This window comes from Gobio gobio (assembly GCF_949357685.1).
Source record: "Gobio gobio genome assembly, chromosome: 13".
Lineage (NCBI taxonomy): Eukaryota > Metazoa > Chordata > Actinopteri > Cypriniformes > Gobionidae > Gobio > Gobio gobio.
The window spans coordinates 10,561,539-10,582,733 of record NC_137106.1 but is presented as its reverse complement, the minus strand read 5'-3'; the positions used below and the strand labels follow the sequence as shown (position 1 = coordinate 10,582,733).

General features: G+C 40.1%; 1 protein-coding gene across 2 annotated transcripts in view; it reads left to right on the top strand.

The window, feature by feature from the left end:
* hspa4l (heat shock protein 4 like) overlaps positions 1-21,037 on the top strand; it is a 30,648-nt gene extending 9,611 nt beyond the window's left edge. Inside the window, exons 8-20 of one of the 2 annotated variants that reach the window (XR_013817779.1) lie at positions 884-960; positions 1,051-1,202; positions 1,618-1,724; positions 5,966-6,099; positions 8,866-9,062; positions 9,881-9,958; positions 10,365-10,499; positions 11,087-11,212; positions 11,428-11,535; positions 12,592-12,711; positions 15,522-15,683; positions 20,108-20,676; positions 20,991-21,037. Coding sequence is in view for 1 of the 2 variants with exons in the window: in XM_079833421.1 (XP_079689547.1) it covers positions 884-960; positions 1,051-1,202; positions 1,618-1,724; positions 5,966-6,099; positions 8,866-9,062; positions 9,881-9,958; positions 10,365-10,499; positions 11,087-11,212; positions 11,428-11,535; positions 12,592-12,711; positions 15,522-15,683; positions 20,108-20,284 (1,573 nt within the window). In the remaining variant the exon portion in view is untranslated. Of the gene's footprint in view, positions 1-883; positions 961-1,050; positions 1,203-1,617; positions 1,725-5,965; positions 6,100-8,865; positions 9,063-9,880; positions 9,959-10,364; positions 10,500-11,086; positions 11,213-11,427; positions 11,536-12,591; positions 12,712-15,521; positions 15,684-20,107 lie in introns of both variants that reach the window. The other variant, XM_079833421.1, reaches the window with a different exon arrangement.
* Positions 21,038-21,195: the final 158 nt, after the last annotated feature.

Below are 21,195 nucleotides of genomic sequence, written 5' to 3'. Positions count from 1 at the left end.
CTACGTCCATAATATTTTTACAGTCTATGGTATCGCCCTCATGTTAAAATGCCCAACTTTACAGCGTAAAATTATGTTTACAGCCTGGTACAAAAGGTGGTTTTGGTCTATACAGCTAATTTTGCCCTTCATGACAACTGTGAGGGTGTGAATTTTTTTTTATAACTCGCCCGTTTAAATTATATTACGCCTTAAAGTTTTGCATAATTAAGGGCGTGGCCACTCGACTGACAGGTGGTTTGCCACTATGGTCGAGCTAGGCGGGTGTGGTTTCAGCAACCAGGCACCTCAGCTCCACCCACGTCCCACCTCTTTGCCCATTTTTAGTTATCCGGGAGTGACGCGCTGATAAGATGGCAACGGCCGACTTTAGGCTTCAAAAATGCTTTTCAGGAACCTACGGGTGACGTCACAGACACTATGTCCATATTATTTTACAGTCTGTGGTTGGGCCAGACAAAATTATTAGTCGTGTGGCATGAAGTTTTGACGCAAATTGATCTGAGGTTGAAATCCGCCTTTTGCCGAACTTGCTCTATTCACTTTTCCCATCACATATCAGATCGGAAAGGCATTTATTTTCAATAAAAATTAAGAAAATGATTTAACTTAACTTAATTGAATTATTTTACTTTTGTACTGTTTTTTTAAGTTTTGCCCCAAAATTATCATAGTGTTTAGACTCTTGAAGTACTTTTACTTTGACATTTATGTAACCACTTTAGTTTGTTTAGTTGTTACTGGCTGTTGTAAGTAGATGCAAAGTGTTGTGAAGTGAATTATATGCAAATGAAGCATCTCAGGCTTAATACAAAATGGTAATTGTTCTTTTGGATTTGGATTGATGGTTTGAGCGGAAACATGTCATTGTGATTGGACACAGGGTTCAGTTTGAAGAGATGTGCGTTCAGCTCTTGATGAGAGTGGAGGCGCCATTGAAATCGGTCATGGAACAAACAAGTAAGTAGCAGCAGACCAGTTCACCAAAAAATCAATCGCCACAGATGTGAAATTTAAATCCATTCCTAATATATATTCGTCCTGGTACAGAACTTAGCAGAGACGAGATCTATGCCATTGAGGTGGTGGGTGGAGCTACCAGAATCCCAGCCATAAAGGAGAGAATCTCAAAGTTCTTCTGTAAAGACATCAGCACCACACTGAACGCAGACGAAGCTGTAGCACGCGGATGTGCATTACAGGTAAAAAAAACACCTCTCAGTTGTGTGCCATGATTCTTAAAGCCCCATTAAAAAAAGTAGGTGCATGACCATAATCTGAGCAAATCTGTCTATAGCACTTAAAATGGCCTTGATAACAGGCATGATAGATGTCAGCACAGACACAGCAAATGTGTGAGCAGTGTGAGGCTGTGATACAGAACAGTTGAACAATACTTGTGCCACTTCCCTGGGGAGTCTGTGGATTCTGTGGGAGAGGTGTAGAAACAAGATGAAATCTGTGTGATGCATGCATGGATTACCATGCAACGCTGTCTCTGATTCCTTACACTAATACCCTATTTAGACAGCTTATGTAACTGCATTTGCTTGTATATACATAAATGTTTATTTTGTGTGTGTGTGTGTTTGTGTGTGTGTGTGTGTGTGTGGTAAGTGTGCAATCCTGTCTCCAGCCTTCAAAGTCAGAGAGTTCTCCATTACAGATGCAGTTCCCTTCCCGATTACTCTTCGCTGGAAGTCTCAGACGGATGAAAGTGTTGGGTAAGAGCCTTTGAATCCAGTGCACATATCTGAATGAAGTACATTGTGTCCCAGTTATTCTCTTTAACACGTCAGTATTTATTTGTAGTGCTCATTAAGGCATCACTATTGCTATTGCTCGTACTTAGAGTTAGGGATTTGAACAAACCATCACCCCCATAGAATTAAACATCAACATATAACTGGTTCCAGTGAATGATGCCTCAAATCATGCGGCTTATTGAGGAGAGGTGTGATATTACATTTCTTGGCAATCACACTTTCATTTGCACCTGGTGGGCCATAAAAAGACCTACATGGCAGAAGGGACCCAAGCCATCTATGCATGAGAATATAATACAGAGCAACGAACAGCTAGCAACAAAACATATCATCCAAGCAAATGCATAATAATGTGCTAAAAATCACTGTAGCAGCTACAGTGGGGAGAACAAGAGACTGAAAATTAATTACTTAAAAATCATACAATGTGATTTTCTGGTTTTTGTTTTAGATTTCGTCTCTCACAGTTGAAGTGTACCTATGATAAAAATTACAGACTTCTACATGCTTTGTAAGTAGGAAAACCTGCAAAAACGGCAGTGTATCAAATACTTGTTCTCCCCACTGTACATGCAGTAGAGACAATGACCAAATTTAGCACTGTGGCGTAGGGCTGGACGATTAATCGAAAAGTAATCGAAACCGAAATTCAGAACCTCCACCGACGTAATTTTCCCATGTCGGTTATTCCGGTTTTAGTCACGTGACTCTGCCCCGTCAGTCACATCAAGTGCAGTTTGCAGGCACACGGAAAGATTCAGAAGCAGTTACCTTTGTTTATACAATCTGGATGCTCAATATTACTATGGTAATTGCATGTTTTACAGTTTATACAGGTAAGTTAATCGCCGTTCTTATATACGCTGCTACATGCACACACAGATGGCGTGCGCAAGCCCCGAAGCCAGATCACTTTCACTTGCATCCTCATTAAGTTAGTCAATTAAATGCAATTAAAGGCTTGCCAGTTTGAACATTCAAGCAATTTTACACTATTCAACAATATGGCAAACATTTCCGTTCAGTGCTCATGAGCTGTTTTCTGTGAGACAGAGAGCCGAGCCGTGTCGTGTCTCTGATGCCTCACTTTCACTTGCGTTCTGCCGTCCTCACAAAACTTTGTTAATTGTATGTGTTTTAAGGCCTGCCTGTTTGAACATTGAAGCGATTTTATTTTAGACCATCAAATGTGTATTATGTTGAACAAAATATATATTGTGACACACGAACACCCATACAGACAGTAGCTCGCACATCACGTGAAGAACGCGCATAGAGAGGAGCGCAGAAACTCATTGTCAACGCCGTCCTGTGATTTATCACTAAAGTAGCTTGGAAACTCAACCGTGATAGCATAGATTGTAATACCTTTGAAGTAACTACAAACCACAGCTTCAGAATTAATAGAGACGGTATGACTAATTCACACACACAATCACTCTCTCATTAATGCATTCAAATAAATGTAATGTAGGCCTATTGTGCTAATTTATCTGATGTACAACAAACAGAAATCTGTAAGAAATGTTACGACCCATAGACAATAACTGCTGAAAGTGAGCCGTGAGCTGACCTTCAAGTATTTTAAAATCACAAAGAAATTGACTTTTTTATTAGAAGAAAATATCCCACCTTTAATAGTTGAACAAATTAACAATATAAATCGTATCAGTGAACTATGAGGGCAAAAAAAGAAAGACAAAAAAAGAGAACAAAATAATCGTTCATTAATCGTAATTGAGGTAAAATGTTCAATTAATCGAGATTTTGGGCCCTATCTTGCACCCAGCGCAATTGACTTTGTACACCGACGCATGTGTCATTATTATTTTGCACCTGCGCAAAGCGCGCTTTTCCCTCCACAGAAGCACGTCGCTAAACTAGTGAATGAACTTGCGCTCCCTGGGCGGTTCAGCGCAAAAAAGGAGGCGTGTTCCGGCGCAAACAATCCCTGGTGCTATTTTGCTGTTCCATTAAACAATTGCGCCACTGACCAGAAAAAAACTAGTCTAAAGTCAGTGGCGCGTTGCGCGTTGTTCATTATGCTATTTTAAGGGCGCATGCTTGACCATAATGTATAGCGTGCACAACGCGCATACACTTTGCTCATGTAATCTACACAGATGCAACAGTTATTTTTGCAAATCATAAATTGTTACACTAAAAAATATTAACACATGAGATGACGGAAATCATTGTGGTGTGCCACGAAGATGTGAAAAAATAGGCATAAATCTAGCTTACAAATTATTCAGGCTAATTGTAGTCTAATAATTAAGGAGACCTGTTTGCCCAATAGTGGCAACTTCTGGCAAGACATATATGTAGGCTATATAAGGACATCTAACAAATTGGTTTGTCCGTCAAGAACCAGGAAAAAAAATCGGTGAGGGTGGACGCAGCGATGTCCTCTGCTGGCGTCAGGTCCTGAGTAGAGGCAGATCCACCTCCCGTTACACGGCGTGCCCGATTGATGCTGGCAAGCTTGGACTTTCCCCGTCTTCTGATGTCATTGTAGCGCTTGCGGCACTGGTGCGACGTCCTGGGGATGCCAGCTGATGAAACAATTGTGGCTATTTCCTCCCACGCCTGTTTAACCGACGCTATTTTGGGTGGGTTTCTCCCATCCCCATACAACACAACTTCTCTGTCTTTCACTGCTCTTACAAGAACATCAGTCTCCTCGGCTGTGAACCGCTCCTGGCGTGCGCCTGGTAAATACGCCATAATAATAGCAATCCATAATGGAACTTGCGCACCTGCTTTTACAGGGAATGTTGGATGACGCTCTGATTGGTTTATTCACGTTACGCCCAAACCACACCTATGAATAATGAAGCTACTTCAGACCAACCCATTTTAGATTTGCGCCGGGCGCAAGAGCCATTTATCCCGCCGGGAAAATAGCAACAGCGCCGAGACCCGCCCACAAAGTTACTTGCGCTTCGCGCTTTGACACTTGCGTTTCAGATCGTTAAAATAGGGCCCTTTGAGTTTAGGTCAAATCGTTCCAGCCCTACTGTGGCGGCACCACTCACACACACAATTCAAATTTCAATTCAAATTTATTTGTATAGCGCTTTTCACGATACATATCGTTTCAAAGCAGCTTCACAGAAAATGCATGCGTCTACATTACAATTTAATTTGATTTGTACATGTTATGCATTTCAGAAATATACATATACAAAGCACACAGATTAGCTAACAATCTATTATTAATCAATATAATAACTATGGCACAGAAATAAGTGAAATAAGAACACACACACACACACACACACACACACACACACACACACACAATATCTGGTTTACTATCTTTGTGGGGACTCTCTATAGACGTAATGTTTTGAGCATCCAATGAACTGTAGCATCCAAATTGTTCAAAAATATGCTAGAATATAATGATCAAATATTGTTGCAGTAATTTGTCTTATATGTAGCTAGTATTATAATGTTATAATGCTTGATATTTGAAACCGATTACATTAAATATTAATTTAAATATGAAAGTCAATTATTCGTAATTTAATAAAAATATTAATGATAATGTAAATAAATAATGACATAAATATTTGTGGAACTTTTTTCTAGAGAAAACTGTAGCAATTTCTAAAGTAAGAAATTTAGACCCTTGTCCTTGTTACATATGTTACATGTACTTACCATAGTAATAACTGTAAATTATGCATAATTACATGCAACAACCCCTAAACCAAACCCTAATCCTACTCTAACCCTATAGTAAGTGCATGTAGTTAAATAAATTTACTCTATACTTAAATATATAATTACACTCTAACAATGACAATGTATTCTTGAAGTCGGAAATTATAAGTGTTTTCATCCCTATTGTGACATATATCTGAGTAAAATAGAGTTCTCAAACAAGAACAATTTTTAGGGCTTGATTTTGTCCATCGGAATTGATTGGCTCTGTGAATTATTGACGTTTGCTAATTGCTGCCATTGTTTCATGTGAGTGACAGGCTGTTGGAAAGGAGATATTGAGACTCGTCTGGCTATTGGAGTTTATAGCCCAGTCTTTATTGCCGGTGCACACTTTGACATCTCCCATCGTGAAGGGGAGGGGACATTAATGCTTTTGATAAAATTTTATGAGGGCACATGGTTTATAAACAAATTTAAAAGTGGAAATCTGACCTGTTTTCTAACTGTTGTTTTTCCGTCTTCAGGGAATGTGAGGTGTACAGTAAGAACCATGCAGCACCTTTCTCCAAGGTCATCACCTTTCACAAGAAGGATCCTTTTGACCTGGAAGCATTCTATAGTTCCCCACACGAGCTGCCCTATCCAGATAGCAGAATAGGTGTGTATTACTGTGTGTTGTGTGGCATCCTCAGTATCACGTTCATTGACATTCATAAACCAGACTTTATTTAAACATCTATTGCAATCAGTATGAAATGATTCACTTTGAGTTTTTGTCAGATTTCTCTAGCCTAATTTACGACCGGAATGAGACCAATCACTCTGGTGTGACGCCCAGGGGAGCCTTAAATAGTCGTTCATGTCCTCATTTGATTAAGAATGCCCTCAGCATTGTGATTCACTGTGTCCGAGCACCTGTAATATCTTCAACACATTAACTAAAGTGGGTTAGGGTCAGGGGTGTCACAGAGGTGTCAAAGTACTCCTACCAGTCAGGTAATTAGGACTGAGACATGACGTCCCTTAAGCTCTAACTCCCATCACATCATATGTGCCGTGAGCTCTCTCAATGAGTGTATGTCTAGTGTGTGTAGGCCTAATGCACTTCTGGTAACACTTTATTTTACAGTGTCCCTGTTACACATTTTACATGTGGTTACTATAGTAATAACAGTCAATTATGCATAGTTACAATTACATACAACAAACCCTAATTATATAGTAAGTACTAATTATGTAGTTCATTACTATTACTTAGTACTTAATTGTATAATTACACTGTAACAAGGACATCTTAAAATAAAGTGTAACCACTTCCCATATGGCAGGGTCAGAAAACAAATTTCAATAGTGTTTTATTGTATTTAAATGTTCTACTTTTTTTGTTATAAGACATTTTTTTTTTATTCAATACCGTGATAATACTGTATACGGTAACAAAAATCATATTGTGGTATGAAATTTGATACCGTCACATGCCTAGTATTTACACACACTGTTTAATGCTGCTCAAAGGTGACATACATGTTCAGGTTTTTACACTACAATTGCATAATGTAAATAGCCTACATGAAGTATATAAATGATCAAATTTAAATACAGCAAGTCATTACAGGGTAGGGCTGCAATATTATGACAAATGTCGTTATTGTCGATTATTGCTCTTGATATCGTAAAAATTATTATTAATGTCAATTAATAGAATACATAGAAATGTTTTGTGTTTGGTGAAATGCCATGTCATATTCTGGCTACACTGACAAAACAATCATTTATTAATTAGTTCATTGCTTTTTACACATTAGAAAATCAAGACGTGGGTTATTTGGGAACACCTAACAATAAGGTTTCATTAGTTAACATTAGTTGCGTGAACATAAACTAACAATGAACAATCCTTTCTACAGCATTTATTAACCATAGCTAATGTTAATTTCAACATTTACTAATACATTTTATCTGTTAACATTAGTTAATGCACTGTGAACTAACATGAATACTGTTATGACCATTAACTAACATTAACAATGTTAACAACAACATGATACACAACTGAAACAGACAGCATATATACACAGGATAACAAACTAAAGTACAGACAGGTGTGGGCTAATTAATGATAATGAAAAACCATGGTAACTGATAATAAACGTGAACATAGGAATGAGGAAACAAGAAGCAAAAATAAACATACTAAAAGTCCACGAAACCAAAACTACGAATAATTGTGACAGTTCGGTCATGTTAGTTAACGCATTAACTAATGTTAACAAATGAGACCTTATTGTAAAGTGTTATCAGTTATTTTAGTTATTCAAACTTGGAATAAATTATTTACAGAAAGTGAGCAAAGATTTTATAACATTCCCTATCACTTAAGCTGTCCGTTATAATCACTGAAGCTGTCTATGCTGCAAAATGAATATCTTACATTGTATATGCACTTTGTTTATATTGAGAGAATGCATGCACTGAACATAACTCCGGCATATTCAGCGGCGACTAATCTAAACACCTCTGATTGGCCATTGCATTCATAAGCTCAACAAAAACGTGTGTTATTGGATAAGGCTCAACCCTGCAAAAAACACGTGAAAAGAAATCTGATGCAATTTGAGCAGATATAAATGTAATTCTGCAATCAACTAGCCTAACGTCGTCATACTCAGATTCTAGTCAGAATATGAGTCTGATGCTGCTCCATTGGGCTGTGATTATGGGGCGTTTCAACCAAACCAGGAAAGAAAATGCCTCTGCACTCAATTGGATAGACCTACAACCAATCAGAGCCGTATACATATCTATGATCAGAGCAAGGGAGTAAGTGATGGATGTTGAGCAACGCAAAGTTGTCAACAGAACTCAACTGCACGCACGCTGGAAGAAGTTGAAGAAGAAGATAAATGATCTTTACCATTGTTGTAAAAAGAATTAAAGGATACACAAAGTACTTACCAACACAATCATCATTTTTGAGAGGAATAGTAAAGGTGAATGCATATTCAAACAAGTTCTCCGTTCAGGATTAGAACGAATTCAACCCAAGCGCTCTTTGGTGACGTGAATGATTATGTCACTGTTGATCATCTGTCCATCATCGTATAAAGCCTGCCCTGACAATTTCATTGTTCCGAACACATAGTTGCTCCACAATGGATCAAGTCGTGTGCGGGGCTAAATTCGGCTGGCATCCAGGCTAGCAATCAACACTTTTCATTCATTTTCACATCTCACATCTCACAAGTAGATTTAGATAAGTAGTAATATATTTAGTTTAATTGTGCATTTTTTGCCCCCCTTTGAAATTTGTTCATTTTGGTGACATTTTTCTGCCCCAAGGCACCATGAGTTTCTGACCCTGCCATACTTATACTATTATTGTCTGATTCTGGTTTTGATTACCATGTTGTTCTGTTCTGGTCAGGCCGCTTTACCATCCAGAATGTTGTGGCGCAACCTGATGGGGACAGTTCGAAGGTCAAGGTGAAAGTGCGTGTGAATGTGCATGGCATCTTCAGCGTGTCCAGTGCTTCTCTGATAGAGAAGCAGAAAGGAGAGGCAGAAGATGTGCAGATGGACACAGAGCCGACTGTGCAGAATGAGGGCAGGCCGGAGGAACAGGTAGGACACACTGACCGGGAAAAAATCAGTCAGTCTTTGGGTAAATGAATGTAATAACAAATTAATCTTATTCTAGTTTTGTGGCCATTCCACTGTTGGCATAGAGAAATTAGAGAAATATTTAAATGATAAGTTCAACCAAAAACACTGATTCTGTCATCTTTATGTTGTTCCAATCCAGTGCGACTTTCTTTCTTCTGTATATACTCACAGGCACAACATTAGCATTCTTTTTGGTTTTTGTCTCTAATTTGTGCTCGTCGCTGAAAATTACACCTCTGTTCTGGAGGAGGAGGATTGTCGTTCTTGTGTCGGGTATTACTTTATTTAGCTTACCAGGATTTTGACATTCCATTAACAGCTGTAATTTGGTACAACGTTTTTTAAACTATAGGCCAAAAGATGGCCAGGCGCATAATTATAACCTCATTCAATCAATCAGTACATATACTATGCACTGTATTTATATTTGTCTAAAAAATAGCATAACGTAGTTTGAGCGAAAGTGTTTAAAATTTGTTTTTTTACATAACATAACAGTATGTCCAAAAGTTTGACTGATTGTGTATGTATTTATAAAAAATCAAATACAGAAATCAAACATTTTAATTTATTCCTGTGATCAAAGCTGAATTTTCAGCATCATTACTCCAGTGTCAGATGATGATCCTTCAGAAATCATTCTAACATGCTAATATTATCAATGCAATTATCAATATTTTGATAATTCTTTTAAAAATATATTTTTTAAGTGGATTTGTGGACACTAAAGCTTCAGGGTCAGATGACTGATGCTGTGCTTGCACTTTTGTTAATAGAATAAAATGCAGGTGGACCAGGAAGGCCAAGGAGAACAGCAGACTGAAGAGGAAAGACTGAATAACTCTGGCAGCAAGGTATAATTCATCTTGAAGAATAGATTCTCACATGCTGTTTGATGTTACTTTAAAGTGGTCATATCAGGCAAGATTGTTTATAAGATTGTATCTATCTATCTATCTATCTATCTATCTATCTATCTATCTATCTATCTATCTATCTATCTATCTATCTATCTATCTATCTATCTATCTATCTATCTATCTATCTATCTATCTATCTATCTATCTATCTATCTATCTATCTATCTATCTATCTATCTATCTATCTATCTATCTATCTATCTATCTATCTATCTATCTATCTATCTATCTATCTATCTATCTATCTATCTATCTACATTTCTCTGATATGACCCCTTTAAAGGCAGTGTGCAATTGTATATTTCGCTTATATCTTTTCAATGTTCTTATTTTCTTAAAGGATGGTGATAAACAAGATCAAGGTGCAAGCAGTAGCAAAGCAAAGTCAAAGGTGAAGAGTGTTGATCTGCCCATTTTGGCCAACACCACCCGGCAGCTGGATCGAGATGTGCTCAACAACTTTGTTGAATACGAGGCAGGTCCCATTTCCCCTTTTCCCGGGAGAACATGTGGGGTGTTGCGATTTAACTCAGCTCAGTTCAGAGCAGTCCTCTTTAGTAGCATCCACCCTGTGCAGTTTTGATTCGGAGCTCCATTTTCTGCACTTTTAGGCAGTATTCATTTGGGTTATATGTACTCGTTATATTTGTCTCTTAGTAGCTCCTGTTCATAACACTTGTTAGCAGAACTGACTGTATATTGTGCTCTGTATGTTGCTGAAATCGTATGAGGGATTTCAATATCCATGACAGAGCTGAATTCTGGGAAAAGATATTAGTAGATCATTACGTCAGTGAAGCGACAGCACAGCTCTAGGCATTTTTTGTGTAGTGTGTAATGTCACACTATAAAGCTCTGTAATCAAAGCTGAACTTTGGCATCACAGCTTTTTTAACTTCTTTAAAACACAGCAAAAAATAACTACATAATGATTTAAAATGTACTTGTAGTTTTACATTATTACAAAGGGCGCTTTTTAAGTTTGAGAATTTTTGTGTGACTGAATAGGGTGGAAATTTACAATGTTTGTGATGAATGTATTAATTTCTTTCTGTCTTTCAGAAAAGAATGATCATACAGGACAAGCTGGAAAAGGAGAGGAATGATGCTAAAAATGGTGTGGAGGAATATGTTTACGACCTGCGAGACAAACTGTGCGGCATCTATGAGAAATATGTCACTGAAAATGTGAGCACATGATCTCTTTGTAAACTGGAGCTGATGTTCTCAGACAAGACACTTGGGAGTTTGTGTTGTATTTTCAGTATGATCTACCTCAATTCTGCAATTCAGAGAATCTCAAATCATTTTATAAATCGAACAGAACATTACAGATACTTAGCTATCAAAACGAAGCACAGCTAAGCCTTATTATGTATGCATGTTGATATTCTCTTTTGCAGGAAAGTAACCAGCTCACCATAATGCTTGGGGATACAGAGAACTGGCTGTATGAAGAAGGAGAGGACCAGGAGAAAGAAGTCTATCAGAACAAACTGTCTGAACTCAAAGTAGGTGTTTTAGTGGTCAGGTCATGCATGTGTACTACAGTTGTGAACATGTGAAATTTTGCATTATTTCTTACTGTTTATACAATTATTCTAATATATATATATATATATACAAAATCCTCTAAGTCCGTCTGACGTTTTTCTTCCTGACAAAAATAAGCATTTTTGTCAGGCTTCTATGTATAAGTTTCTACCTAAGTACCGTTACTTTTGAATGGGCTGAGGCTGGGATTTAGTGGGTTTGAAGTGAAAGTATTATGAACGTATATTATATGCGGAGAGCATTAAGAGTGTCGTTATCTCATTTAGTGGCTTTTAGAGGCTTTTGCATCTGAACTCTTCATATATATATATATATATATATATATATATATATATATATATATATATATATATATATATATATATATATATATATATATATATATATATATATATATATATATATATATATATATATATATATTAATTGCCTGTAATTACATCTGCATGCTGTGCATTTAATAAATAATTTGACAATGTGCTTGACAAGTGCCCCTATTATGCTTTTTCAGATATTACCTTTCATGCAGCATAATATAGCTGTTTATGAATGTAAAATGTCTGCAAAGTTTTAAAGTTTAAAAGTGCACGTTTCAATATTGCATTTAAATGTCATCATTACAAATGTGTCATTTTAAATTTAAATAAATGACAAACAAGTTTCATAAATGCTTGTCAGAACAATCGGCTGTGCACTTTCAAAGACAATATAATTATGAAATTGCACAAAGATAGACATGGGTCTTATTTTTAGTGAGTCAAAAAGCACTCTAATGTTCAGTTAAATGCATTTATTATACATTAAAACTAATACATTTCCATTGAATTGCATTTAACATCTAATTAAGTTCGATTCACACTTAAGTTTATTCTCTTAAAATAAATTAATTTAAGTACTCTTTTTAATAATATGCTTAAGTATACTTCTTTTTCACAAGGGTCTGTTCTTCCAAAGAAAAAGCTGAAGTGTAAATGTTTGTTACAGCAGGTTACTGTTGTCTTTGTGTTTTGTAGAGGTTTGGTGAGCCCATTGAAGAGCGGTACAGAGAGCACGAGGGCCGACCCAGAGCGTTTGATGAGCTAGGCAAGAAAATTCAGCTTTTTATGAAGGCGGTGGACGTGTATAGACAGAAGGTAAGCTGTTATTCCATCCATTTTTGATATTGTGTAGTTCTGTTAATAGAAAATAATTTAGCAACTATAAAGCAGAGTTCTTGCCTGTTGTGTTTTTAGCAGAGTGATGTGAAACCTTTTTTTTTTAACAGACATTATTGAGTTTTATTTGGGATAACTCCTTTGCACAGATCTACTGGCCTAATTACTTCCGTAGCTTACATTTTTTTCATCCTCTACAAGCTATTTAATGTACCTTGTCATGTCTTTCACTATTCTCTAGGGCAATGGTTCCCAAACTGGGGTGCCCTGGGGGTACGTGAGGTGACAGAGGGGGGAGGCGAACAAAATGCTGAGTTTTGCCGATCATTTAATTGTATCCCACCTTAAAATAACATAAAAAAAAATGAAAATTATCCCATAATTTACTCACCCTCAAGCCATCCTAGGTGTATATTACTTTATACGTAATGCTTTATAATGGGAGTGAATGGTATGGTTGTTTGAACTGCGAGAGGCGTCTACTCTCACCTAAGTTTACGCTACTCCTACATCCTATGTTATGCGTCGGGTGACTCGGGTCAGAGGTCACTCGTCCGCCGGAACTAGACTCGCGTACGCCGGTTACCCGAAGCCAGTGATTATGGTTTATAAAGTTATAAATATGGATATTTTTCTTACAAAAATGCATCACTTCATTTCAGAAGGCCTTTATTAACCCCCTGGAGCCCTATAGATTCCTTTTATGATGGATGGATGCGCTTTTTTTGGGCTTCAAAATGTAGGGCACCATTCACTCCCGTTATAAAGCTTGGATATTTTTTTTTATAAAACTCAGATTTTGTTTGGTTGAAAGAAGAAAGTCATATACCTAGTATGGCTTGAGGGTGAGTAAATTATGGGTGAACTAACCCTTTAAACCCGCAAAATGCCACTTCTAGTGTAAAAACAGGAAAATAGTAGTGTTATAAAAGGCCAAATACATGACATCCAATCAAATGTTCTCATCGTTTGTGGTCAAAACTGATTGCATCCACACAAGCAGCTTGTATAAGATTATGTGCAGAGTCGGCTGCCATCGTGCTACATTACTGCTGTTCTCGACAATGTATCTTTATAAAATGGGGTTAGCACTTACTTGCATGAAGAACATAGACAAAGACCGATTTAAGACTCAGACTCTCTTCGATACAAAAACTTGCCTTGTGTGAGGCACATTGTTGCTTTTAATGTGGATAGCTAAATTATATGAGCAAGAATGCAATTTTCCCGAATCTACACGATTGCAAATGTGACAATGATTTATTCAGTTCAACAAACAAAAAGGTAATATTAAGTGACGTACATTTTAAACACAGTATTGTCAGTATTGTAAATAATACTCCCAAATGAAAGCCACAGGAGAACTGTTGTGAGTCTCTAAGCAACACACAGCGGTGTTTCATTAGTGAACTAATCTGTGGCTTTGAATGTCTTGCAAGAGTCGATGATTCAATGACCCATTCATAAATACAGCCTATTTCTTAATTACTGAATGAATGGGTGACTCACTCATTAAGACAGACTTGCCCCTGGTGGTTTTAGTTTACAGTTTTTCTCAGTCGATTTGGTACATTTTTCGAATCTTCCTCGACATTTGCAAAACAGTAAGTGCATTTCTCAAAACAATTCGTACAAAGAGCAAAACACCATGGATTACCTGCAAAAGCCAGTCTCTTGCTCAAAATCCTTAGTTCATCTCTCAAAAGTAAATATCTGTGTCAATGAACATGTCAGTGCCATCAGAATGCCAAGTCCTTGTGTCATTGTGTACGGATAAGACAGTCAAATTGCTTAGTCATGTTGTCAACTAACAGTGTACTCTGGAGGGATGTTCTGAGGTAAACTATGGCTAAAGTTTTGATGACAATTATTGTAAATTGTATGTTACACCTTAGTGTGTGTGGGAGTTTGATTGCAAGAAACTGGAAAAGATTCACATTTACGCTTTGACTGTTTGTACTGTAATTTGTTGACAGACCATGTCACTGCGATACAGAAAGGAAAAAAACTAAAGTAGAAATGTGAACGTCTAATGGAAATGTATAGAAATATGCTTGACATATTATGACAACTTGTTCAACCATTTTGCATGTAAAGACTTATGCTATGAACTAATGCCTAAATGTTGTTGGGGGGTGAGACTATTCAACAGGGACCCATTATAATACATTTTGATCAACATGACATAAGCAATTGAAAATGTAGGAAACGGCAGAGAATTGTACATAATCATTTGCATGGATGTACGAAAGAATTTGCAACAAAGAAATGAGAAACAGTTTTTTTGATGTGCTCAAGTGACACAATGATGTGAAGATTGAACAGGTAGTTTTGAGAATTTCAATTCTGATCTGAGAAATGTACCAAAGCGACTGAGAAAAACTGTAATATTTAAAAGTATTACCTTGTTTATAGCATAATTTCATATTTCTCTATTTAACTTTTTTTTTCCGAAACATTATCTCATAACATTATTTCTGCCATTGTGATTGCATTCAAGCCATAATTCTCCTTCTTTTTTAATATTACAGAAGATGTTTGAAGTGAACATCTTTATATCAGTTGCTTTGGACATTTATATCATTACATAGTGATACATTTGTCAGATTATTTGTGTTTATGACTGCGTTTCCCATTAATTTCTTTTACATATTGTTGATCATCAATATTGATGCATTTACAGGTAATGTAATGCTGAGGTACACTTAGCACTGAAAAGGATTTTGCTGAAATGAATGGGAGCTGTGATGCATTAAATGATGTGGATCTGTCTGCCATTTGACCAACAGGACGAGCGCTACCAGCACTTGAGCGCTGAGGAGATGGGTGTTGTTGAGAAGAGTGTGAATGAAGCTTTAGGCTGGATAAATGCGAAGATGAACGCCCAGGGCAAACTCACCATTGCTCAAGACCCAGCAGTCAAAGTAGCAGAGATCATTCAGAAGATTCAGGTTTGTTTGTGCACTTTTCCAGTAAAAATACAGCCAAGCTGCAAGTCGCAATGAATTAGAATGATCACACCAGTGAGTAAATCTCATGAAATCATGACCGAGTGACATTTAAAGAAAGGATATTATATTTTGTATAAAGAAAAAGAAGCCTGTTTGAAAGCCATTTCATTGTGATATTATTTTCATGATGCATAGACACTTCACACCAATCTTTACTGCAAGTTTTTTTACATGAATTAAAGGCAGTGAAACAGTCACTACAATAATATATGAATACTTAATTTAATTTCAATATTTACTGTATATATTTTGTATTTAAGTAAAGAGAATGAGAATTTTTTTACATAGTAAAACTTTACATTTGCATACAGTAATGGCATCAAAACAAATACTACCATTGTGTATAAATACTTAAATAATTAAAATAAATTCCATTTTATAGTATCCTTAAAATATACAAAAGGTATCAACCATAGACCGTAAAAAAATATGGACAACGCGACTTCCGCTGAAGTTAGTGAAGCCTCTGGAGGTCCGAATATGGCGCTGACAACTTGCGCAGATTTGTCTGTGCAGTAGTGATCTCGGGGCCGAGTCTGCGCAGTTGTGATCTCGGGGCCGAGTCTGCGCAGTAGTGATCTCGGGACCGAGTCTACGCAGTAGTGATCTCGGGACGAGTCTACTCTACGTAGTAGTGATCTTGGGACCGAGTCTGCGCAGTAGTGATCTCGGGGCAGAGTCTGGGCAGTAGTGATCTCGGGGCTGAGTCTGCGCAGTAGTGATCTCGGGGCCGAGTCTGGGCAGTAGTGATCTCGGGACCGGAGTCTGCGCAGTAGTGATCTCGGGGCAGAGTCTGCGCAGTAGTGATCTCGGGACCGGAGTCTGCGCAGTAGTGATCTCGGGACCGGAGTCTGCGCAGTAGTGATCTCGGGACAGAGTCTGCGCAGTAGTGATCTTGGGGTCGAGTCTGGGCAGTAGTGATCTCGGGGCAGAGTCTGCGCAGTAGTGATCTCGGGACAGAGTCTGCGCAGTAGTGATCTCGGGGCCGAGTCTGTGCAGTAGTGATCTCGGGACCGGAGTCTGCGCAGTAGTGATCTCGGGACCGGAGTCTGCGCAGTAGTGATCTCGGGGCCGAGTCTGCGCAGTAGTGATCTCGGGACCGGAGTCTGCGCAGTAGTGATCTCGGGACCGGAGTCTGCGCAGTAGTGATCTCGGGACCGAGTCTGCGCAGTAGTGATCTCGGGACCGGAGTCTGCGCAGTAGTGATCTCGGGACCGAGTCTGCGCAGTAGTGATCTCGGGACCGGAGTCTGCGCAATAGTGATCTCGGGGCCGAGTCTGCGCAGTTGTGATCTCGGGGCCGAGTCTGTGCAGTTGTGATCTCGGGACAGAGTCTGCGCAGTAGTGATCTCGGGACCGGAGTCTGCGCAATAGTGATCTCGGGGCCGAGTCTGCGCAGTTGTGACCTCAGGACCGAGTCTGCGCAATAGTGATCTCGGGGCCGAGTCTGCGCAATTGTGATCTCGGAACCGAGTCTGTGCAGTAGTGATCTTGGGACAGAGTCTGCGCAGTAGTGATCTCGGGACCGGAGTCTGCGCAATAGTGATCTCGGGGCCGAGTCTGTGCAGTAGTGACCTCAGGACCGAGTCTGCGCAATAGTGATCTCGGGGCCGAGTCTGCGCAATTGTGATCTCGGAACCGAGTCTGTGCAGTTGTGATCTCGGGACAGAGTCTGCGCAGTAGTGATCTCGGGACCGGAGTCTGCGCAATAGTGATCTCGGGGCCGAGTCTAGACTCTGCAGACTCTGTTAAATAGAAATTTTATCTATTTCTATTTAATTTCTTGTAACTGTTATTTGCACTGTCCATGGAGCGGACCTGTTTACATTTCACTGCCAGTTGTATATTGTGTATATAACTGTGTATGTGACAAATAAAACTCTTGAATCTTGAAATCTTGAATCTAGTGACCTCGGGACCGAGTCTGCGCAGTAGTGATCTCGGGGCCGAGTCTGCGCAGTAGTGATCTCGGGACCGGAGTCTGCGCAGTAGTGATCTCGGGACCGAGTCTGCGCAGTAGTGATCTCGGGACCGGAGTCTGCGCAGTAGTGATCTCGGGACCGAGTCTGCGCAGTAGTGATCTCGGGACCGGAGTCTGCGCAATAGTGATCTCGGGGCCGAGTCTGCGCAGTTGTGATCTCGGGGCCGAGTCTGTGCAGTTGTGATCTCGGGACAGAGTCTGCGCAGTAGTGATCTCGGGACCGGAGTCTGCGCAATAGTGATCTCGGGGCCGAGTCTGCGCAGTTGTGATCTCGGGGCCGAGTCTGTGCAGTAGTGACCTCAGGACCGAGTCTGCGCAATAGTGATCTCGGGGCCGAGTCTGCGCAATTGTGATCTCGGAACCGAGTCTGTGCAGTAGTGATCTTGGGACCGAGTCTGCGCAGTAGTGACCTCGGGACCGAGTCTGCGCAGTAGTGATCTCGGGACCGAGTCTGCGCAGTTGTGACCGCGGGACAGAGTCTGCGCAGTAGTGAGCTCGGGACCGAGTCTGCGCAATAGTGATCTCGGGGCCGAGTCTGGGCAGTAGTGACCTCGGGACCGAGTCTGCGCAGTAGTGACCTCGGGGCCAAGTCTGCGCAGTAGTGATCTCGGGGCAGAGTCTGGGCAGTAGTGACCTCGGGACAGAGTCTGCGCAGTAGTGATCTCGGGACCGAGTCTGCGCAGTTGTGACCGCGGGACAGAGTCTGGGCAGTAGTGACCTCGGGACAGAGTCTGCGCAATAGTGATCTCGGGGCCGAGTCTGGGCAGTAGTGACCTCGGGACCGAGTCTGCGCAGTAGTGACCTCGGGGCCAAGTCTGCGCAGTAGTGATCTCGGGGCAGAGTCTGGGCAGTAGTGACCTCGGGACAGAGTCTGCGCAATAGTGATCTCGGGGCCGAGTCTGGGCAGTAGTGACCTCGGGACCGAGTCTGCGCAGTAGTGACCTCGGGACCGAGTCTGCGCAGTAGTGACCTCGGGGCCAAGTCTGCGCAGTAGTGATCTCGGGGCAGAGTCTGGGCAGTAGTGACCTCGGGACAGAGTCTGCGCAATAGTGATCTCGGGGCCGAGTCTGGGCAGTAGTGACCTCGGGACCGAGTCTGCGCAGTAGTGACCTCGGGGCCAAGTCTGCGCAGTAGTGATCTCGGGGCAGAGTCTGCGCAGTAGTGATCTCGGGGCCGAGTCTGGGCAGTAGTAACCTCGGGACCGAGTCTGCGCAATAGTGATCTCGGGGCCGAGTCTGCGCAGTTGTGATCTCGGGGCCGAGTCTGTGCAGTTGTGATCTCGGGACAGAGTCTGCGCAGTAGTGATCTCGGGACCGGAGTCTGCGCAATAGTGATCTCGGGGCCGAGTCTGCGCAGTTGTGATCTCGGGGCCGAGTCTGTGCAGTAGTGACCTCAGGACCGAGTCTGCGCAATAGTGATCTCGGGGCCGAGTCTGCGCAATTGTGATCTCGGGGCCGAGTCTGCGCAGTAGTGATCTCGGGACCAAGTCTGCGCAGTAGTGATCTCGGGGCCGAGTCTGCGCAGTAGTGATCTCGGGACAGAGTCTGCGCAGTAGTGATCTCGGGACCGAGTCTGCGCAGTTGTGACCGCGGGACAGAGTCTGCGCAGTAGTGGTATCAAAAGCCCACCCACACTCTCACAGATGCAGAACCATTCATTATGTTGGGGTGAAATAAACAGTTATGGAAATGTAGAAATTAAAGCTAAAGCTCCAATCTCCTCCCAAAAAAGTCAGTTGGTGCTTCATTGATGACTTCACTCAGAGAAGCCATCAATCTCAGCTGTCAATCATGATGTCACACCCCCCGTTTTTATAGCATCAAATAACTAACTAAAACCAACCTTATTTAAAAAACGAACACTTGAAATGAAATCATTGTGATAAAAACGACAGAAGCCAAATTTCGAAAAAAATTATTTGAAGTGTAATTTGATTGTTTAGTTTGTCTCACGTCCATTAGAAAACACGGAGGGGGCGGGGGGTTATGAGCTATACTGGGACCAACCACCTAGGGGCGATCGAGGCGCGGAGGCTTCAGTTTCTTCTGTGCTACAGGCTTGGTGTGAACAAAGTAATATAGGACTTTTATTTTGACAGACTCTGTCTAGTTCTGTTTTCTACTATAATTAAATATTGTATATATTTTGCATTAGAATAATGAGAATTCGATTTTTTACATTACGGTAATGAACTTAATCTTAAAACTTAAAATTCCTAAACTTAGGAAAATAATGTCACAATGCAAAAAAACTTTTTTGTATTTAATTTTTTTATTATGAGGCAAAATATGGCCTCAACTTGTCATTGGCAGGTTGGCTGACAATACTCTAACCTACTGCATAATTCAATAAATTGAATCTATCTGCTCTGTGTTGAATTGCAGGAGCTAGAGGAAGTTTGCAATCCTATCGTCAGCCGACCCAAACCCAAAACCGAGGAGCCCGTAGAGGAGGGAGACAGAAACAACGGGGCACATAACGGCCCCGCAGCACAGCAAGGTGCTGACAGCAAAGGCAATCAGCAGACGAAGCCTCCATCTGGAGAGATGGAGGTGGACTGAGCTCTTCCACACTCAACCATCTGATTCTGCTGCCATTCTCACTCAAGCCACTATTAAACCTTTTCAACATACACTGAACCAATAGCTGGAACCATTCTCTTTGTGTACACCACTCAGTTGGCTGTATTTGTGCATCTGTTTGTTGAAGTCTGCTCCTCTGTTGGTTTTTCTCTTGTACCTATTAAGGGATCGGATCAGGCTGCCCTTTGAATGTTGCAGCTGTATTCAAAACTCAATCCGGGATTGGACATCCATGATAGGATCATATAGAATAGATGTAGTTCAATAGCTGAAATGATGCTGCCGCTCTTAACAAAAAGCTATCCCTAAAACAATGTGATACTTGCATTCTGGGAGAGCCAAAGGCATTTTTGAGGTGAATCATATCTATGGTAACTTGTTATGGGAACATGAATCAAAATACTATTCGATCAATCGCTAAGATTGAGGGGAAACAAGCAAATATGTATGCAATACATATAAATATATGGTTTATATTTGTATTTAAAATATCGATTTCCAAAGGATGTGTTGTTTAGAGCCTGTAAATATTATTTTAGTAATTTGAATTTATGGGTGCTTAGGTAGAAGTACACTCCTATGGTTGACATTGCAATGCTTTCAGCTCCGTAGTGTCATATGAAAGTAGAATGTACAGAGCCGGTCATTACCTTTTTTCCCAGTTTTCATGCAGTCCCATATCAAGTCTTGAGGTTTAATGATCACAAATAATAAAACATGCCTTTATGACTGAATGCTTTTGTTGCCATCTAAATCATTGTGCCAGTTTATATGAGAAGTTTTAAGTGTAATTCTATAGTCGTAAAATCTGTGTTAGTGTTAAGTGTTAGACGCACATATAGAACTTATTATATATATATTTTAATGCATTGTATTAATTTAAATTTAAA